The sequence below is a fragment of the Ornithorhynchus anatinus genome, chromosome 7 (assembly GCF_004115215.2).
Source record: "Ornithorhynchus anatinus isolate Pmale09 chromosome 7, mOrnAna1.pri.v4, whole genome shotgun sequence".
Classification (NCBI taxonomy): Eukaryota; Metazoa; Chordata; class Mammalia; order Monotremata; family Ornithorhynchidae; genus Ornithorhynchus; species Ornithorhynchus anatinus.
In genome coordinates, this window is record NC_041734.1 from 40,043,056 (window position 1) to 40,065,332 (window position 22,277).

At 44.5% G+C, this 22,277-nt stretch overlaps 1 protein-coding gene across 3 annotated transcripts in view; it reads right to left on the reverse strand.

The window, feature by feature from the left end:
* COL18A1 (collagen type XVIII alpha 1 chain) overlaps nt 1-22,277 on the reverse strand; it is a 253,843-nt gene that overhangs the window by 94,531 nt on the left and 137,035 nt on the right. The window contains exon 1 of one of the 3 annotated variants that reach the window (XM_039912630.1): nt 14,586-15,342. The exons of 1 other annotated variant lie outside the window; for it this stretch is intronic. In XM_039912630.1, the coding sequence (XP_039768564.1) occupies nt 14,586-15,225 (640 nt within the window). In that variant the 5' untranslated portion in view covers nt 15,226-15,342. Of the gene's footprint in view, nt 1-13,688; nt 14,530-14,585; nt 15,343-22,277 lie in introns of those variants that run through there. One more of the 3 variants, XM_039912629.1, reaches the window with a different exon arrangement.

Consider the following 22,277-nt stretch of genomic DNA (forward strand, 5'->3'; position numbering starts at 1 on the left):
CTGTACTAAGAGCTTGGGAGAGTTTGGTATAACAAACACATACACTCCCTGTGCACAATGAGCTCACAGTCCAGAGGCAATCTAGTATAATACTCTCTCATTTCTTAGAGAAGCAGTGTGGCTCAGTGGAAAGAGCACGGGCTATGGAGTCAGAGGTCATGGGTTCAAATCCCGGCTCTGCCACTTGTCAGCTGTGTGACTGTGGGCGAGTCACTTAACTTCTCTGTGCCTCAGTTACCTCGTCTGTAAAATGGGGATTAAGACTGTGAGCCCCACGTGGGACATCCTGATTCCCCTGTGTCTACCCCAGCGCTTAGAACAGTGCTCTGCACATAGTAAGCGCTTAACAAATACCAACCGTATTATTATTATTATTTCTTAGGCACTCAATACTGTTGATTCTGATCGTAGTGCCGGGAACCAAGTCTGGTGAAGGAATAAGAGAAAGTGCTTCTGACTTCGTGTGACCTTGAGTCAAGGGTCTTGGTCTCCTAAAACAAAGATCAATATTCCCTGTCTCCTACTTACCTGGCAGGGAGGTTTGAAAAGAAAGAAAAATTTGATATTTCTTGTGAAGTGAGCAAACTTCTTGAAAGAAAATAATTTACATACATTAAAAATAATATCAGATGTCATTAGAGAGTGTTTTATGGCACCGACCCTTCCTGATCATGGGAAATGCAGAATCTACCCCGAGGAAGCATTGGCAAGGGAAGAGTGAGTTAATGAGTTTGGAAGCCCAGAAATCATTTACTTTACTTCAAAGTAAAACAAACCTTGCCACGTTAAGGTTCCTTATGCAATATTCTATAAAGAGAACAGCTAAGCATGTTGCTTCATGAGCAAAAAAGATAAACAGACCTTGTAATTTGTAACATACCCTCTGGCGATGTGAAATTTGAAGATTGAGCCTTAACATTTTAAATAACCCAGTGAAATCAGACATGTAATTGGTATCTTTGGTCATTCAAAAGAGGTAGAAAAAAACGGAGCATTTGGCAAATGACCCATATTCATTAGATAATGAAAAGTGTGGAAACAAGAACATCTCATAAAATCCTTTAACACAAAAAATTATTCTAAGGAATGCAAATTCAAGCCATCTGGTTTCAACAGCTGTTGTTTAGGGAGTTCTTTATGCACAAGCTCATACAAAAAGATTTTGTGAGTTGATAAAGCTGCACGCTCACAAATATTTCCCTCCTACAGCTTAACAAAAAGTCACAGGAGGGTTATTATACCTACAGCCTACAATTCCCTTTCCCGCAAGAAACAGAGAACTGATCCCTTGGAAAAATACAGTCTATTCAAAATGGAAAAATTCCAGTTCTCCCCCTTATTTCCCAGCTCAGAATCGAAGGGAAAAAAAAAAGAGTTCCCTTTCACCCCTTTTATAATAAAAGTTGACAAAGATAATCCCATCTCTGACTCAGAAACATTCCAACATGGAAGCTGACTAATACTCTAATGTATTTGGGGGAGAGGCCCTATCAAAATTGTTCTTTTATTGCATTTCTCTCTGTTTTACACTCCCAAGCACTTAGTACAGTGTTCTGCACACAGTAAGTACTTAATAAAATTGATTGATTGATGAATAACTTCTGAACAGTCTTTCTTGACGTTTCATATGTGAATCCATGGACCTATATCTAGATCCACCCACTTCTAATCTGTCAGTGTGTGGTATTCGTTAAGCACTTACTCTGGGCGAGGTAATGTACTACGCTGGAGTGGATACAAGCAAATTGGGTTTGGACACAGTCCCTGTCCCACTTGGGGCTCATAGACTTCACCCCCATTTTATAGATGAGGGAACTGAGGCCCAGAGAAGTGAAGTGACTTGCCCTAGGTCACGCAGCAGACAAGTGGAAGACCCACAGGTCCTTCTGACTCCCAGGACCTTAAATGTGGTATTTCTTAAGCACTTACTGTGTGCCAGGCACTGTACTAAGCACCGAGGTGGATACAAGCAAATTGGGTTGGACACAGCTCCTGTCCCACATCAGGCTCACCGTCTCAATCCCCATTTTATAGATGAGGTAACTGAGGCACAGAGAAGTGAAGTGACTTGCCTAAAGTCACACAGCAGACAAGTGGCAGAGGCATTATTAGAACCCAAGACCTTCTGACTTCCAGGCCTATGCTCTAACCACCAGGTCACGCTGCTTCTTGGAAGAGTAGAAAACCTGATGTCTTGGGACCCTTCAGTCAAAGGTTTGTATATTCCTATTAGGGGGCTCCAGACAGGGCCTTAACAGTTGAAAGCAAGACAAACTCTTCGGTCCCGTTGGGTTAAATAAAATAAGGAACTTGATTGCCTCCTAAATTCATGAACCTCTCCCAAGCAAACTACAAAATCAAGTCTACATCCTGTGGCTCAACTGCAAAAAAAAATGAGGTCTACCAATTAAGAATATTCTATGCGAAGAAAATATTTCAAACTCGATACACACACACACTCATTCATTCTTTCAATCATATTTATTGAGCACTTACTGTGTGCCGAACACTGTGTTAAGCACTTGGGAGACTACAATACAAGAATAAACAGACACAGTCCCTGCACACAATGAGAAGGAGCGTGGCTCAGTGGAAAGAGCCCAGGCTTGGGAGTCAGAGGTCATGGGTTCGAATCCCGGCTCTGCCACTTGTCAGCTGTGTGACTGTGGGCAAGTCACTTAACTTCTCTGGGCCTCAGTTACCTCATCTGGAAAATGGGGATTAAGACTGTGAGTCTCAAGTGGGACAACCTGATTATCCTGTACCTACCCCAGCGCTTAGAACAGTGCTCTGCACATAGTAAGCGCTTAATAGATACCAACATTATTATTAGAATCTTCAGTCTACACTAAGGAGCACAGTTATAATAATCATTGTGGTATTTCTTAAGCACTTACTGTGTGCCAGGCACTTGAACTAATCCCCGAGGTAGCTCACTGAGGGCAGGGAATGTGTCTGTTTATTGTGTTTTGTACTCACCCAAGTGCTTAGTACAGCGTTACGCACACAGTAAGCGCTCAATAAATACGATCGAATGAATGAATACAAGCAAATTGGGTTGGACACAATCATTGGAGATCATCTTTCTCCTTTCGACCAATGATCCTTATAAGGCACATAGGAAGCGCTCAATAAATACTATTGAATCAATGACTGAATAAGGGTAACGATCTCATGTAAGGTGAGATCAGTGTTCTTAAGCTCAGAACCCATTAAATCCCCATAATTTTAGAGTCAAAAAGATTCAGTTCTCTAAATTCCCCAAGAAGATAATAATTACAAAGCTCTGTGCACTGTCAAAAAGCCTTCAAGAGTCCAGGGCCTTTAATGTGCAAATTGATTAAAAAACGTTAAGTCACAAAAGCCGTCCACAGGACAGAGAGCAGTAAGCACACAGTATACCTCCTTTTCTAAAATATGATTCATAGTTTGAATCCCTAAAAATTCCCAACACAAATGGAAGAAGAAAAACTTCTCCATGTAGGCATAAGCACCCAACATAATCAATGATACATCAATAATATCTCAATGATATTCTTTGAGTGCTTATTGTGTGCAGGGCACTGTAATAATAACAATAATAATGGTATTTGTTAAGCACTTACTATGTGCAAGCATTGTTTTAAGCACTGGGGTAGATACAAGGTAATCAGGTTGTTCTACGTGAGCTCACAGTTTTAATCTCCATTTTACAGATGAGGTAACTGAGGCACAGAGAAGTGAAGTGACTTGCCCAAAGTAACACAGCTGACAAGTGGCAGAGCCGGGATTAGAACCCACTATCTCTGACTCCCAACCCCACGCTCTTTCCATTAAGCCACGCTGCTTCTCAATGAACACTTGAGAGAGCACAACAGAGTTGCCATGATTTCTGCCCTCTTTCAAATCTCAAATTCTGTCATACCTATCAACGGAAAGAACCAAAACAGTTTGGTGTAATAATCTTTGCTATAGGAGAAGAAAAAGGAACTATTGAATAGAGAGGCAACATGGCCTAGTGGAAAGAGCACGGGCTTGGGAGTCAGAGGAAGTGGATTCTAAACACAGCTCTGCCACTTGTCTGCTGTGTGACCTTGGGCAAATCATTTTACTTCCCTGGGCCTCAATTACCTCATCTGTAAAATGGGGATCAAGACTGTAAGCCCCACATGGGATGACTTGATTACCTTGTATCTACCCCAGCACTTAGAACAGTGCTTGGCACACAGTAAGCGCATAACAAATACCATAATTATTATCACTATAAGAAATACTAAAAAAAAAAAAGTTCCTTAAAACTTTCCAGAACTGGGATTCATCTCAAGTTCTTTGCTCAAGGTTTTCTAGTCTCAACACTTAGTGTACTATATGTGTCCTCTGGATGCTGGGAAAATGGTCTCATTTTGTTATATTGGGCTCTTCCAAGCACTTAGTACAGTGCTCTGTACACAGTAAGTGCTCGATAATTACCATCGACTGACTGATGAATAAGTTAATGCCAGCAAGTGTGCAACCTGATGCAATCACTCTGTTGCAGAATCCATGCCGTTTTCTGGAAAACGGCTATTCCTACAGCTCATACGACCTACGACTTCCCAGTTGCACCATCCAAGGATGATTAAAACCTAGTCTGGTGGCTGAAAGGCTTCCAGCTGTTGGTTCATCACAAAGAGTGGACAAAATCCAGGTTTTTGACCCCCCCAGTCATCCCAAAGCTAAAGCTATCTGACTTGATTTGTTGATTAAAAAAATCTGAAAACTGAATTTCAGAGCAGGAAAGAGATGAGCCTTCTGCTTCGCACAAGCAAAGGAAATACCGTAAGTAAACCAATTAAGTCTCGATGAATTGGCATTAACACTTATTCATGTGTAAGAAAGTTCAGACAACGGTACAAAATTTAGAGGTGTTTTCTTGTTTGCTTGAGCTTTTACCAGATTATCTGAGCTTGTTGAAAATTCAGGTGATAACAATGTGATAACGGGAGCTCAGAGACTCAGAAGGAAATTTCACGCCGTGAACCAGAACCTCAGCTTTCCCTCGGGCACAAAACTTGGAGGTGTTTTGCTTGTGTGCTGAGCTTTCACCGGATTTTCCCATCTGCACTATGGACAAAAAAAATCCAGTTATGCCTCTAGGATGATGGAAATGATCAGTTAATTCATCACCCCACCAGAGATACTATAAAAACATAAAGCATTGAGGACAAGGGTGATACTTCATACTACTGCTACTAAAAATAATAAATGATAGTTGTGGTATTTGTTAAGCACTTACCATGTGCCAGGCACTGTACTAAGCGCTGGGATGGATGCAAGCTAATTGGGTTGGACACAGTCCCTGTCCCTCATGGGGCTCACAGTCTCAATCCCCATTTTACAGATGAGGTAACTGAGGTCCAGAGAGGTGAAGTAGCTTGCCCAAGGTCACACAGCAGACAAGTGGTAGAGCTGGGATTAGTACCTATGACCTTCTTAGCTCCTGCCACCGAGTTCCACGGATCAGAAGCGGCACCCACGTCTTGTAAACGTTTACAAGACTCCGGAGGGGAATGAAATGGGGAATGGTATTTGTCAAGGGCTTACTATGTGTCAAACACTGTTCTAAACACTGTGAGAGAAACAAATTAATTAGGTTGGATGCTGTCCCTGTCCCACATGGGGCTCACAGTCTAAATAGGAGGGAGAACAGGAGAATTGAGGCACAGAGATGTTAAGTGACTTGGCCAAGGTCATACAGAAAACAATTGGGCAGAGCCGGAATTAGAACCCAGGTCCTCAGACTCCCAGGCCCGTGTTCTTTCCACTAGGCCTTATTACTTTTCTTCCCTTGTGGGTAGGGAACATATCTACCAACTCTGTCACACTGTACTCTCCCAAATCTTGGTACAGTGCTCTGCACACAATAAGCACTCGATAAATATAATTGAGTGATTGGTTGAGGGACAAACACAGCAAATCTGTGGACTCTGGGAACTTCCATAAAGATATCTTTCATGTGCGGCCTCTTGATGATGTCACTACACTACTTGTGTGTCACGTAAAATGTGTACCATGCATCATTAGGCCGGAAAAGGAGTGTCTGGTATTAGAAGTCACCTTAATGTAAAGTACAATAGCGGAATTCCCTCGTATATTTTTAAATGGCTTTTGCATCTTTTGTAAGAATTTCACCCAGTGCTTTGAAAGCCATGTACTATACCTCCATTGTTCTCAATCCACCTTACCCTAACTCCTCTTTGCTCAGCGAAACAAATGTTGATACAACACGTTCTTTTTGTTGAGAAGGGGGTTTGTTAGAATGCAACTGCCGCTTGAAAGAGGAATGTCTACATTTGGAGTGAAAGTTTATTTATGACAACCCTACCCTTATTGTAGCTGTTCAAATCTGTGAGACTCGCATAAATAGACTGAATTATTAAATGAGGTAGACCTAAAGCTCCTGACATCTGAACTGTTAAGCATTTTGATACCAACCCTCCCAACACCACTTATGCATAGATTTGTCACAGTCTGATGCTTCCTCCATCTGGAATTTAATGTCTATCTTCCTCACTAGAACTATAGGTTCCTTGAGGGAGGGCAGGACATGTCTACCCATTTCTTGGGTATTGTACTCTCCCTAGCACTTAGGAGACTGCTCTGTACACAATAAGCATTCAGTAAATACCATGATTGATGAACTATTCTCTCCTTGTTCTCAATTGGATCTCTCCTCAAGCTCTTACATTCAATAATCACTGGATTTCTCAAAAATAATAAAGCCACGAGGGAAAAGACGTCTTCAGGTGGGAACAGTAGCAGAAGCAGACGAACTGGTAACAGAAGTTGCATTGTCTTTTGAAATAAAATAAAATAAAGCACAAAGGGAAAACACCAGAGAAAATTTCCTTGCAGAGAAGCAGATGTGTTCCCAGATGAAATGTCTCAAGATTTCCTTTGGGCAGCTGCTGCTCTTTAATTCCCTGTTTGGAATCCTGCCTCACATCCACAGCTCCGAAGGAAGGCAAATTAGGTTACCCTTGCATGGGGACTGTTCTCACGTTTTCTACCAGCCTCCGTCCACCACCACCCTCTGTCCGAATTGTTTTTTCTTCATGGCATTTATTAAGGGCTTACTTTGTGCCAGACACTGCACCAACCCTGGAGTAGATACAAAATGATCAGGGTGGACACCGTCCATGTCCCACATGGGGCTCCCAGTCTTAATTCCCATTTTATCGATGAGGTAACTGAGGCACAGAAAAGTTAAGTGCTTTGCCCAAGGTCAAAGAGCCGACAAGCAGTGGAGCCGAAATTAGAACCCAGGTCCTGTGATTCCCAGGTCTGTGCTCTTTCCACTTGGTCACGCTGCTTTTCAATGCTTTCCTAAGATACCAATAATGTCTTAATTTTATTTATTGAGCACTTACTACGTACAGACCACTGAACTAGTTCTTGGGAGAGTACTACAGAATTAACAGACATGCTCCCTGACCACAGTGAATTCTTCAGCTTTCTCAAAGACATCAGTAGCACACATTCTTTAGGAGGGCACCAAACAGTAACTCTATTATTGGGGAAATTCTGTTATTGAGAACTCTGCAAGGGAAGGTCAAATGTCTCGTAAGGAAAGAGGAACATCTTTACAACCACAGTAAAATCCCTTTCCTCTCATCTTCAGTGATTCTAACTCTTTGCAAGATGTTCAGACTATAAGGGCTTTATATTCAAGGATGTAATGACTCAAGAATAGAATTTTGCAAGACACCAAGGATATAGAAATGCAAAATTAGCCCAAAGGCAAGTTAGGCAATGATGGACTGGAAGTAAAAACAAGGGAAAGAGCTGTGGGACATTAGATATAAAGGCTGAATTGTAATTTCCAAGTGCTTAGTACAGTGCTCTGCACACAGTAAGTGCTCAATAAATACGACTGAATGAATGACAGCAGCACAGTGCACCTTTAGAAGGAGCAGCAGGAAGGAGATGAGAGAGACCTAAGCCAGGGTCTCTGCTGGCTTCCCTCCAGGAGGGTCCCTTCTCAGGTTCCTGAATGGCTGATTCTCTCCTCCAACCTCCTGCTGGTTGATTGGTGAGACATTCCTGATGCATGCAAATGACTTTGTGATAAACACTCAACATCTGAGTTATACTAATATTCATTCATTCAATTGTATTTATTAAGCGTTTACTATTTGCAAAGCACTGTACTAAGCGCTTGGAATGTATAATTCGATAACAGATAGGGACAGTCCCTGCCCATTGACAGGCTTACAGTCTAATTGGGGGAGACAGACGGACAAAAACAACTTAATAGCAACAAATAGAATCAAGGGGATGTACACCTCATTAACAAAATAAATAGGGTAATAAAAATATCTACAAATGAGCAGACGAGCACAGTGCGGAGGGGAAGGAAGAGGGGGAGGAGCAGAGGGAAAGGGGGGAAGGGGGCTTAGCTGAGGGGAGGTGAAGGGAGGTAGAGAGGCAGCAGAGGGAGCAGAGGGAAAAGGGGAAGCTCAGTCTGGGAAGGCCTCTTGGAGGAGGTGAGGTCTCAGTAGGGCTTTGAAGAGGGGAAGAGAGTTTGGCGGAGGTGAGGAGGGAGGGCGTTCCAGGACAGCGGGAGGACGTGGCCCAGGGGAAGTCGGCGGGATAGGTGAGAACGAGGGACGGTGAGGAGGTGGGTGGCAGAGGAGCGGAGCGTGCGGGGTGGCCAGTGGAAAGAGAGAAGGGAGGAGAGGTAGGAGGGGGCAAAGTGATGGAGACCCTCAAAGTCTAGAGTGAGAAGTTTTTGTTTTATGCCGAGGTTGATAGGCAACCACTGGAGGTTTTTAAGGAGGGGAGTAAAATACCCAGAGTGTTTCTGCAGGAAAATGATCCGGAATGAAGAAGAGACTGGAGCGGGGAAAGACATATATAGGAAATGGACCAAAATCACTGCCCTCTGTAAACATTAACTTTGAATAATCTCAGCCTTCAAGGATGCACAGGAAGGAGATCCAGGAAGGAGATTATTCTGATGTGCCGGTTAAGTCCAGACAGCCTAATGTGCTCCCATGAAGCTTACTTTTCCTTGGTGTAGTTAGGTAGTTCATTCATTCATTCAATAGTATTTATTGAGCGCTCGTTGTAGGCAGGGAGTGTGTCTATTTATTGCTGAATTGTACTCTCCCAAGAGCACTGTACTAAGCGCTTGGAATGTACAATTTGGGTAGTTAAGCTCCAAAGTCCAGCCATTTCACTCAATTAATTGTGGTACTTGTTAAGCGCTTACTATGTGCTGAGCACTGGGGAAGCTAAAGGATAATCAGGTTGGTTACAGCCCCTATCCCAGATGGGGCTACCAGTCTAATAAAACAAATAGACTGGTAAAATAAAGGGATTTCACAGATGAAAGTTTGGAAAATGTTCTAGGTCCTTCAAAACGCACACAAAAAAAAACCCTTCCAAGTCTCAGACTCACTTAAAAACAGTCTATTCAACAGCATCATAAGACACATTATGTAAAATGAGAAGCAGCGTGGCTCAGTGGAGAGAACCCGGGCTTGGGAGTCAGAGGTCATGGGTTCGAATCCCAGCTCTGCCACTTGTCAGCTGTGTGACTGCGGGCAAGTCACTTAACTTCTCTGTACCTCAGTTACCTCATCTGTAAAATGGGGATTAACTGTGAGCCTCACGTGGGACAACCTGATTACCCTGTATCTATCCCAGCGCTTAGAACAGTGCTCTGTACATAGTAAGCGCTTAACAAACACCAACATTATTATTATTATTAAAAAACTCCAGACGTTGCCCTTTCACCTCCATGTCAAACAAAAGCTCCTCCTCATTGGTTTTGAAGCACTCCACCACCTTGACTCTGCCTACTTCACCTCCTTTCTCTCCTACAACCCAGCCTGCACACTCAGCTCCTCTAGTGCTAACCTTCTCACCGTGCCTCAAAACTCACCTGTCTTGCTGCCAACCCCAAGCCCATGTCCTGCCTCTGGCCTGGGACCTCCTTCCTCCTCAAATCGAACAATTACTCTTGCCCCGTTTGAAGCCTTATTGAAGGCACAACTCCTCCAAGAGGCCTCCCGAGACTAAGTCCCACTTTTCCTCATTTCCCACTCCCTTCTGCATCACCCTGACTTGCTCCCTTTGCTCTTCCTCCCTCCCAGCCCCACGGCACTCAGGTACATATCTGTAATTTTATGAATTTGTATTGATGTCTGTGCCCCCCTCTAGACTGTAAGCTCACTGTAGGCAGGGAGTGTGTCTATTTATTGCTGTACTGTACTCTCCCAAGAGCTCAATACAGTGTTCTGCACATAGTGAGTGTTCAATAAATATGATGGAATAAATGAATCAATGAATGAACAAATCTATTGGTCTGGGCTCCAGAGTTGTTTCCCAGGATGATAATGGGCCAAATTCTGCTCAAGTTGCTAACCCCCTAATTAAGTTTACACAACTCAAATCAATCCCATCCCTAGGGCTTGAAAGACTTAATTTATAATATTGTTTCAATGGATTGAAGAAACAGTATATTAAATGGAGACAGAGGTCAAGAGTTTTGAATTATGGGCCTTTGGATGTGTCTTTCTCATAAATATTCACAGTTTCTCCTCTGAAAGCAAAGTTAAGAACACTCAACCCCTTCACTTAACACAGAGATAACCCACAGGGCTGCCACTACTGGATTTCAGTGGGAGAGACTCCTATGACTCCCATCCCACTCTCCCCCTCTATTTCCAATGTTCAGCGTTTGGTTTTCAGTTGGAGTGGGGGGGGGGGGGGCGGATATGGTGGTTGTGAATTTTCTGTCAGGCCTTAATAAGGAGGTAAACCAATCTTGGGTTCCCTTTATCTCTGGAGTAACAAAGGCAATCGAGGGGTCTGCCGCAGGTCACGATGTCAGAAACAGGTCAACGTTCTACTCTTGGCCTTCAAGTGGACTGTTAAAAAACAGACTGACCTCCGGGCACTTCCCTCCTTAGATGCAAGAGACAGCCTGAGCTCCGTCCCCAACATGGCAAACGTATCCCTTCCATGCAGCTGCATATCCAGAGTACTTCCCGCTCTCTTCAGAACTCCGACCGAAAGAGCAGCAAAGACAGGGAACGTGTATGGAATATGAGCAATGCCACTGTTAAATTGCACCCACTGGCAAGTGATGATTTTGTCCAGCTCAACAACTTCTAACTTTAGTGGAGGAATGCAATGAATTGCAGGGGGAACGTGAAAATCTTTCCCAGAAATATTACTCAGAAATTCATCTTACTGTAAGGTAAAGTATCTTGCATTGCAACCTTCCTGGATTTTGACAACTTGATGTGTGTGAGCCCTGGAAGTATATCCCAAGAAATTCAGGTATTTCCTAGAAGCTCATCATTTACACTAAGCTATCCCACCAACTGGGGAATACAATTTGCCCATCTACTCTAACCAAAATCTTTAGTCATTTTGATGAAAAAGAGCTATGAAAGCATGGACCCAAAACAAGCCGCTGCTATTCTGCTAAAAGCGATGTCAGAAATCAAGAATTTGAAGTTTCAAAATACACACATACAGCTGTGATATGATTCTTTTCACTCTCCCTGCACCCAGGGGTAAATCTAAAAATAATTTCAAACTGGAATGCCCTTAATTTCATATAGACATTCTCCCCAGAGCCCGGAGGGAGCCCTGGCTTGCGCGAGGGCTATAGGGCTGGGTCGGCCCCTTTCTCACAGACCCAGGGTCTCTCCCTTTTCCCTGGAAGACTCCATCCCTTCCACATCTTGGTTTCTACCTCTGGCAGTGAAAGGGCATCAGGCTGCTGCCAGGGGAAGGGCCTGGATCACCCATACCAGGTCCTAGGCCAGGCCAGCATCCGGCCAGCAGAGGTAGAGAGGATGGCTGCTGGTGGCCAGAAGACTAGTAGGGGTTAGGGATGGGGCTGGGGGCTGCTGACCCTCCCAACCCGGGGCCTCGTGCAAGGGGGTGCCACTTCTCACCACCGTCATCACGGCAGAAAAAGTTTCATATCGTAACGTTTCATACACCTGAGCCAAGTTCCCGCTTATTCCCACATCTTTCCAACATTGCCTGCAACCCAGTGCTGCCCAGACACAGGATGCCTCAAAGACTTGGTGGCATTAATAATAAAAATAATAACGATGATTATAATTGTATTTCTTTAGTACTTACTATGTGCCAAGCACTGTTCTAAGTACTGGGGTAAATACAAGGTAATCAGATTGGACACAGTCCCTGCCCCACAAGGGGCTCACAGTCTTAATCTCTATTTTACAGATGAGGTAACTGAGGAACAGAGGAGTTAGGTGACTTGCTCGAGGTCACACAGCAGACAAGTGGTGGAACTGGAATTAGAACCCCCGTCCTCTGACTCCCAAACCCGTGATCTTGCCACTAGGTAAGAGTGCCAGAGTTCCTCGTAATGCCTGTGATATTCAAGTACATCCACTGGACTTGGAAGTGTTAGGCTGAGTCAGCTTCTGGCTGACCATGAGGAAACCATGAAGACCCATCTGCTACTGCCAAATTGAAATTCATCTTTAAATGAAATCTTAGAAGGGATAAGGAACAGAGGAGAGAGTTGGGGATATCTCAAAGTGCTGAAAACCTGAAATCTGCAGAGTGTTAGGTTCATTTATGGGGTTATTTCAGATATTCCCTCCCCTACACACATACCACAAGAACATCATTTACTAAGATACCATGAGAAAGGGCTCTGGGAAGTTGCTCTCTGATCCTTAAGATTGGTCAAGACAACCCAGCGGAGGACCCAAGAGCCTGCGGAGAGACCAGAAAGGCACATCTATAGTCTATCAGGCCAGGACCACGGGTCTCTAACAACTTATGCCACAGGGGATCAGGATATAATAAATTATTAAATGAAATATGACCTCTTTCCCTGTTCTATAAAACCATAAAGGAGAGAAGATTTGTCTTTCAAATCTCTTTTAAACTCCCAGAAGCAAGCTCTTAACAGATCTGAGAACAGAGGGAGAAAAGAGCATGGAAGACTGATTTTTTTGTTTGTTTTACCATTTACCTCCAAAGTCCATGCTTGTGTGGCCCATCTTTTTGGTAAGGGCAGTCACTGCCCTTGCCGTTAAAACCTGAAGTGCCACCCTCCTCTGGCAATCAGTTCATGCTACCAAATCTATAGGGTTTGTTGCCAAGGCATAAATGCCAGGGCCAAGGTTCGAGCTACCAGAATATGCTAAGGGACAAGTTGGTTAAAGATTCAGGAATATCAATGGGAGGAATCATAAAGTTTGCAAGATTGGAACAGTCCTCCACACCAGTCTGAAATCAGTGATGCTGCCTTTTCCTTGTCTAGGGGAGGAATGTCGCCCGGCTGCTTGCCTGCTTCCCGTCACGCTTCAGGCTGTGCTTTCTAGGATAATAAGTGAAGCATCCCCAGTAAGGTGAGAGCAGGAGTTTTCAGCAGGGATGGTCCTCCCGACACACACCACCCAGACCCCATCAAACCCATGTTGGCGGTGCTCTGACTGAAGTGTCCTTCAGTCAGCGCAGAAAAATCGCTTCCTCAAACCCACGTTGACCAATCCTCACCCAACTCTTTGCTAGAGGGCAAGCCAAGACAGGGTTTTGGGGGCTGGCAGAATAGTTGACGTTTCTGCAACAAGGAGGTGACCGATCTTACCTGGTGGTGAGGAAATGGGGGAGGGGGGAGCGTGGGGAAAGATGGGGGGAACCCCATTGCCCCTAGCAATTACCTGCAGAAACATTGATAAACACACAAGAATACTCATCTTCCTCAGCAGGGAGAGACTCGCACGAGATTGGGAGCTGGCCCTCTTTCAAATGAATCCAACAGAAATCTCTCAGGGCCTCACAGAACTCCCGGCATGGCGGAGGCATTATCGGAAGAGAAGCGTTACATTGAGGAACCAGCACCAAGCAGAAAAACCACTCCAACAAGCGGTGACACTGCGATCGGAGAAGCCCCTCCCACTCATGCAAAGCCTCCCGTATCTGCAAGTCACTGCTGTGATTGAGATAATTGGGTAGCCAGAAACGCTCAATGCCCAGACGTCTGCAAATGGACCAGTCAGCTGGTACGGGCCAGCAGTGGCCCGCGGATGGAGTCACTTGGGGCGAGGAGGAACCGTCCGCCCCGCTACCAGCGCTTAAAGTGGTGGTTAGTAAATCAGACCCAAGAGATTCAGAATTACTGGCAGGAGAGAATCCCACAGAATTAGCCGCATTTGCATTAGAGACAGAATGGCTATCGTTCCCACGGGTGCCGGCTACGACTAGTCTAGGACGGCCACCGGGAGGACCACCGTCCTGCAAAAATGGGCCGCCGTTCCGTTCAGGCCCTTGGTGGGCACTGCCTCCGGGAGGGGCCGGCAGCTCGGAAGGTGAAGGAGAGCGGGAGAGCAGGCTTCCCCAAGCGCCCGCCACCAGTGGGGATGGAAGCCCCTCACGCTTGCCGCTGTGGCTCTGCGATTCCGGCAGGTGCGGAGAGGTAGCTTTGGGGGGAGATCTCTCTCTTCCCGGGGAAGCTCCATGCCCTGGGGCGCCGGTGCCTTCTTGCATTTCCCCCGGAAAGGGTTCCCGAGGAGCTGCTGGAGCAGGGCCACCTGGTGAAAATGGAAAAGATGCACTACCTGGGGGAGGAGCGGAAGGCTTCGTTAAGAGCATGCCTGTCCCGTTCTGCTCCAGAGGAGATGGAGTCGCCCTGGACGGGGCTTGGGCCTCTGTCCAACCCACGTCCGTCGGGCTTTCCGCATCCTCCGCCGGAGCAGCCGTCCCATTCTGAATGGCCTGGGGTTCCGGCTCCGTCCCGGGAGCAGAGGACGGGGTAGGGGTGACCGGAGCTGGGCCGGCTGTGGTCTTCTCATCCCACAGTTTCAAGAAACTCCGGATGCCCTGAGCCACGTTTAGGATCTGAGCGCCCACGCCGGCAATATTTTCCTCTCTTTCTTCCGGCTTGGGAGAGGGGGTCGTCGTGGGGGGCGCGGTGCCGCCTTCATCGGCCTCCGACTCCCGGAGAGGAAATAGATCCGGGGATTTCGCTGGCGGCAGTGTCGCCGGGGTGGTTCGAGGTGCCTCGCTCGCAGGACTTGCAGAAGTGGCAGGTGGCTCTGTGGCCCGCTGGGTGGGCGTGGTGCTCTCTGTCGAGGGGGTGGTTGTTAGCTTCACGGTTGGAGCAGACCAGAAATTTAAACCGAGAAACTGTGTCTCTGAGAGAGCGAAACAGTAGGTGAGCAGGAGGAGACGTCTCAAACTAGTCGCAGGTGAAGCCATCAAAAAAGGAAGAAAAATAGACTTGGAGAATCAAGAAACAAGATTTCTGCCTGCAGCAGAGGTGGTCTGTGCAGGACGATTTGCACCGATCTATCCTCTGCAGCTCTGAAAAGCGTGCATAACCCTCCAAAGTGAGCAACAAAACTGACGGAGGTGTGGCTAGTCAAATCCCAAGTCAGCCCTCCCTCTTTACAGCCTGCCTTCCCCATTCACTGATTCCTCTCCCCAAAACAAGTCCGGGTCTCCAGGGCAGAAAAGGCAGTTCGCCCGGAGTATGGGAACCGTTCGCAAGCCTACCTGAAGGGTTTCCCTGAGCCTTAAACCAAAGCCAGCCAGAGGAGAGAAAAAAAAAATAGAGGAGAGAAAAAAAAAATTGCCAAAAGAGAGGCGAAGTCATCTGAGAATTAGCAACTCTGAACTGTCACTCCAAGTTTCGATGAGCTTTCTGCTGTTTACTACCTGCTCATACCTTAGCCAAAACCTTTAACTCTTTCTTGACTAGATGCTCTATGATTATAAATACAATCATGTAAAATGGTTAAAACTTGTGGGTGCCCCTTCTCAGTTCATATATTAACAAACACACCCCACCTTTCCAACTCCCCACCGAACAAAGTTCTCTTTTACACCAGGGCCAGAAAAGAGGTCAAGATATACTCCTACATTAAGAGAAAGGCTTAAAGCAGGGATGGATCATTTTATAAAAAGGTTTTCTGTTTCCTGAAAAATCCCTAAGTGTGGAGTTCATGTTCTAACACAGTATAGCATTGTCGCTCAGCCATTCCATTGTAAATACATGTTCAAGGAGGTTCCAAACTGAAACTTGGCGTGAAATCCTTGGCCTTTGGCCACTGGCTTGTGGTAAATTTTGAATTAAAAAAAAGGCTTTAACTTGTTACCCTCTGACAGTTAAAATAACTTGGATTCTTCCTTTTATAAAAAATGCTCGCCTGCAGCCAGGACTGTTTAATGTTCCTAAAGAGCTATGAAGAGTGGTTTTTCGTGTGTTCTTCCACAATTGTGACGGGCTTTCTAGTCATACACAATCGCGCTAAGGATAGAGGATGCTCACATTGGAAGATTTCACTGTTCTCATGTTGTGCTTTCTACTGATCAATTCCCAGAACGTTTCTTGGGCATTAAACACACACTACGGATCATCGCCTAGCCCGGTGCTCCTCCTCCACACTTCTAGAGGAGATGCTTCAGTGGCCAGGATCCCATTTATTGAATACATAGCAAGCATTTTTCATTTTAAAAACCTGTCTGAACAACTCTGGAAAATTGCTTGGGAGAGCTCGCAAGCACACCCTCTTCACTCTTTCCTTTCACAGGAAATGTTTTCTTGGCAAATGTGAAAGTTTTTCGCATCAAATTATTTTGAGTTTCGAGTAGTTCAGGACGTTTTTGAGAATAATCATCTCCAGCAGAGTTCTGACTTCATTATGCCTACTTGTAGCATATAAGGCACCTTAGCTCCTTTTCGATGTAGCTTGATCCAACGGCCACTGAATTCACATCTTAATTATAAATGATCAGTCTTCAGTCTTAATGTTAATGATCAAAATACTGAAATGGGTCATAATGTGAGAGGTTCAAAGAAGGACAGTACCATCTCATTCAAAACGGACTTCAATGATAAGGTTCCAGGAAGCAAAACGAACCTCTACCCAGAGTTCTAGAGCAACGGACCTGCCTTACCCAAAAGGGGTTTATTTGGAGCAGGCAAGGGCAAGTTATCTTGCTTTAAGAGCAAAGAAATTCAAGAGATGGACTTATTCATCTTAATTAAGGCAGCCTCCTCCAGTTAACTTAGTCACAAATCCATCCAGTCAATCATACCACAGAAAAACACAATTGCATATATGGAGGGTTTACTCTGTGCAGAGCATTGTACATAAATGCTTGGGGGAGTATAGTACAATAAACTTGATAGCTATGATCTCTGCCTCAAGTCTAGTGAGGGGAAGGCAGACATTAAAATAAATTACAGATAGGGGAAATGGAAGAGTATAAAGATATGCACATAAGTGTCGTGGAGCTGAACGTGGGGTGAATATCAAAGTTCTTAAAGGGTACAGACAAGTGCAGATATGATGCAGAAGGAAGGGCAAATAGGGGAAGGAAATGAAAGCTAGTCAGAGAAGGCCTCTTGGAGGAGACATTTTGTTACGGCTTTCAAGATGGGAGAGTAGTGATCTATCACATATAAAGTGGGAGGGAATTCCAAGTCAGAGGGAGGACGAGGGCAAGAGGTCAGTGGCGAGCAGATGAGGTACTGTGAATAGGCTGGCATTAGAGGAGTCAAGTATGTGGCTGTAGTGAGAGGGTTACAGACACTTCTTCTCTTTGACGTGGAGATGGATGGGTACCCGCTGGAGTTCTTTGAGGAATAGGGAAACCTGGACTGAATGTTTTCATACAAAAAAGATCTAGGGATCGTAATGAAATATGGACTATAGTGGGGAGAAATTGGGAGGCAGGGAGGTCGACAAGGATAAAAATAAAATTTCTTCGGTTGCGCCACAAACCAATCCTAAAAGAAAGTCCCATACTGAAGGAAAGCAAAATATTAACTGAGGAACAATGGAAAGGGCTGCAGATGACAGCCTACTAGAGGAATAATTCTGTACCTGTCATTCAGGACTCAGTGGGTCCAATTTGAAAAGCAGAAATAATCCCACCCGGGACACGATGAGAGGGAATCAACTACCTATATTCTAGCACTTTTCGTTTATTAGAAACTTCATGTTCCTACAGTTCTCCTTCCCTTTTCTTCAGACTGAAATAAAAGAAAAAGAAACGGGTATTCCTATTTTTAGATAAGGAAACTGAGGCACAAGAGGGATTAAATGGCACTGGTCAAGAGTAAAATGAACATTTACCGAACATTCACTGGGTACAATGGCTGTGCTAAGTGCTTAGGGAGGTGTAACACAGAGAAGTGGGGCATTCTCATGAACACCTTACACTAAACAAATAAATATACAAATACTGAGGATGGACCCAAATCACTAAGTGGCAGAGATGTGGCTGGTGGATTTGGGGTGTTGGAGATGAAATAGGAAAGATTTGTTGAAGCTTCAAGTGGGTGGGGATCACGTGCACCAACTCTGCTGTTTGGTCTTTTCCCATCCTCTTACTGTGTACACTGCACACAGTAAGCGCTAAATAAATACCACAGCACTTATGTATATATGTATATATCCATAATTCTATTTATTTATAATGCTGCCTCTTTTCTAGTGTTGATGTCCATCACACACACCACTCCACCCCCCCCAACCCTCAGACTGGAAGCCCGTTGTGGGCAGGCATTGTCTCTCTTTATTGCTGTATAGTACTTTCCAAGTATTCAGTATGGTGCTCTGCACACAGTAAGCGCTCAATAAATATGATTGAATGAATAAAATACCAATGACTGACTGAACACAAAGAAGACACTTCCACTCCCATCCCAATCTCGAGTCTTCCCTTCCCACTTCCTCCCTTCAATTACACTTCCCTAGCTTCCCCCACCAATTTTAACTTAGGACTGCCCTGACTCAAACAGGGAAGAGTTCACTTACATTTTTCCTATTGCTCTTTTTTTTTTTTTAACCAAAAATACTACTTTTATTTTTCCTTGTCTACCCTATTCTCCTTTCCCCCATCAAGATTATCACTCTCCTTTGTCAAGGAATCATGACTGAAACTTTATCATATCTTTCAGCAATGCTTAGTACATTCCATTTCTATTATCATTATAGTATTATATTACTACAATAGCAATTATTAGGTGCTTATATCGTTCCAAGCACTGGGACATATACAAAATCTTCAGATTAGACATAGCTCCTATCTCACAAGAGGCTCACTGTTTAAGAAGGAGGGAGAATAGGGATTTTATCCCCATTTTACAGAGGAGAACACTAAGGCACAAAGAAGCAATGTGACCAACATCAAACAGCAGATAAGTGGCAGAGCTGGGATTGGAATCCAGATCTCCTGACTCTTAGTGCCACTCACTTTCCACATTCTCGTGAAACTCTGCACTAAGGAAAGCTCAAAATAACAATAATAATATATGTTAAGCACTAATGTGCCAGCCCTGTATTAAGTACTGGGGTAGATTCCAGTAATTAGGTTGGACACCGTCCCTGACCTACATGGGGCTCATAGTCTAAGTAGTACTGAGAATAGGCACTGAATCTGTATTTTACAGATGAGGGAATAATAATAATGGTATTTAAGTGCTTCCTATGTGCCCAAAACTACTGTGGCACAGAGAAGTTAAATCATTTACCCATGGTCACACAGCAGACAAGTGGTCGAGCTGGGATTAGAACGCAGGCCTTTGAGTCCCAGGCCACTGCTCTTCCCACTAGGTCACATTGCTTCCCATGTCTAACTCATGCTGTGGTATTCAATTGATCGATCAATCAATACATCAATCAATCGTGGAGGGCTTTCTTATGGAAATTGGGCTCTGCATTTTTTTCAGAAAACAACAACTGGATTTAAAGGCATCTTAGGCTGTATCCAAAAAGGACAGGGCACAAATCAGTCCCTCTACTTTAGTTTTTACTTTTGCTGTTTTTTTCTCTCTGCTGCACCACCTTTTGCCTTCCTTCTCTGCTTTCCTCCACCTGTTCCCCTGTCCTTTTTACTTTTCACAGCAAATATAATACCTGAGGGAGTAAACCCAGCCAACAGGAAATATGTCATTTAATTTCCTGTTGCACCTGAACCATATCTCCTGCACCCTGGCATGTCCTTTCTAGGATCTAGATTTGGGGATCTCTAAGATCTTTTATTTGGCTTTGTGGAGAGTTTAGGATTGCAGATGGCAGATTCATTCATTCAAGAGTAATTATTGAATGCTTACTATGTGCAGAGCACTGTACTAAGTGCTTGGAATGTACAATTCGGCAACAGATAAGAGACAATCCCTGCCCAATGATGGGCTCACAGTCTAAAAGGGGGAGACAGATGGCAAAGCAAAACAGAACAAAACCAAAACAGGACAGCATCATCAAGATAAATAGAATCAAGGAGATATACACTTCCCTAACAAAATAAATAGGGTAATAAATAATATATACAAATGAGCACAGTGCTGAGGGAAGGGAAAGGGGAGAAGAGCAGTGTGGGGGGGGAGCAGAGGGAAAGGGGGAGGTCAGTCTGGGAAGGCCTCCTGGAGGAGGTGAGCTCTCAGTAGGGAGTACTGTCCAGATCCAGGACAGGGGCACATGGAGGCAAAATAAATGTAGTCAAAGGGAAAGGATACAGGGAATCCCAGTCAGGGGAGCTGGCACCAGGATTAATACACTATGACTTTCAGGAAAGGCATGGGCCACTTCTTTAATCTGCACTTCCTGAGCTCCTAGGATAGTGCACTGCAGCGAGTGGGTGCTCCATAAATGCCACTGATACTAAACCAAAGAATAGTGAAGAACATACAAAATGTGTCCCTTCATTCCTTACTAATTATTTCCTGTTTCAAATGGTTTCAGCTCCTTTCAAATGGAAACTAGTTGAGAAACTGCATGGCGTACTAGAGAGAGCAGGGATCTGGGAGTCAGAAGGTCACAGGTTCTAATCCCAGCTCTGCCACTTGTCTGTTTGACCTTAGGCAAGTCACTTCACTGGGCCTCGGTTACCTCATCTGTAAAATGAGGATTGAGACTGTGCACCCCATGTGGGACAGGGACTGTGTCCATTCCCATTAGTTTGCATCCACTCTAGCGCTTAGTACAGTGTCTGGCACATAGTAAGCACTAAACAAATACCACAATTTATTTTATTGTTCAAATGGAAATGTGTCCCTCTTTGAGGATTATATACATGTCAAATTAAAAGTGAGGTGTCTCCAGTGTTCTGGTAGCTTTCAGAAACTTCAAATGAATGTGACTTTAACTTAGAGCACTCTATGAAGATTAACCTCCATTTTTAGGAGAGAGTTTTTTTTCTGGAACACTCAGAAAGCTTTCACCTGAGACCTCTTCTGGAAAAGTTATGTGAGCCCTAAAAATGAAGCTAACAATCTGAACAGCCTTCAGGGGTAGCATCATTTCAAAGATAATCTTGTTCAATAATCCTCATGATTCTCGGGCCTCTCCCCTGGCCAGGGTACTCTGCTGGAGATTAGGGCCAAATAATTCATCCCCTTGATTCTATTTATTGCTATTGTTCTCGTCTGTCCGTCTCCCCCGATTAGACCGTAAGCCCGTCAAAGGGCAGGGACTGTCTCTATCTGTTACCGATTTGTACATTCCAAGAGCTTAGTACAGTGCTCTGCACATAGTAAGCGCTCAATAAATACTATTGAATGAATAATTGGTGTTTGGTTGGTAGGGAAAGGCATTGTCCAGACCTAATTCCCATCCTCCTAATGCCTTCCAGGAGTTGAGGATGAGGAAGGGGTAGAGCAAGAAACTGGACCTGCATTTTTCCTTCCAAACACTGAATAACTACATGTCCACTTTATCTCCTGCAATATGGAGCTTTCTTTGAACTTTTTTTTAAATGGTATTTGTTAAACGCTTACTCTGTGCCAGGTGCTGTTCTTAGCACCTGGGATAGATACAAGGTAATCAGGTTGGACTCAGTCCATGTCCCACATGGGACTCACAGTCTTAATCCCCATTTTACAGATGAGGTTACTGAGGTACAGAGAACATAAGTAATAATTATGGTATTTGTTAAGTGCTTACTATGTGCAGAGCACTGTTCTAAGCACTGGGGTAGATACAGGGTAATCAGAATGTCCCTCGTGGGGCTCATATTTTTTAATCCCCATTTTTACAGATGAGGTAACTGAGGCACAGAGAAGATAAGTGACTTGCCTAAGGTCACACAGCAGACAAGTGGTGGAGCTGGGATTAGAACCCACGACCTCTGACTCCCAAGCCCGTGCTCTTTCCACTAAGCCACACTGCTTGGTAACTGAGGCACAGAGAAGTTAAGTGACTTGCCCAAGATCACACAGCCAACAGATGACAGAACCAGAATTAGAACCCAAGTCCTTCTGATTCCCAGGCCCGTACTCTATCCACTAGGCCACACAACGT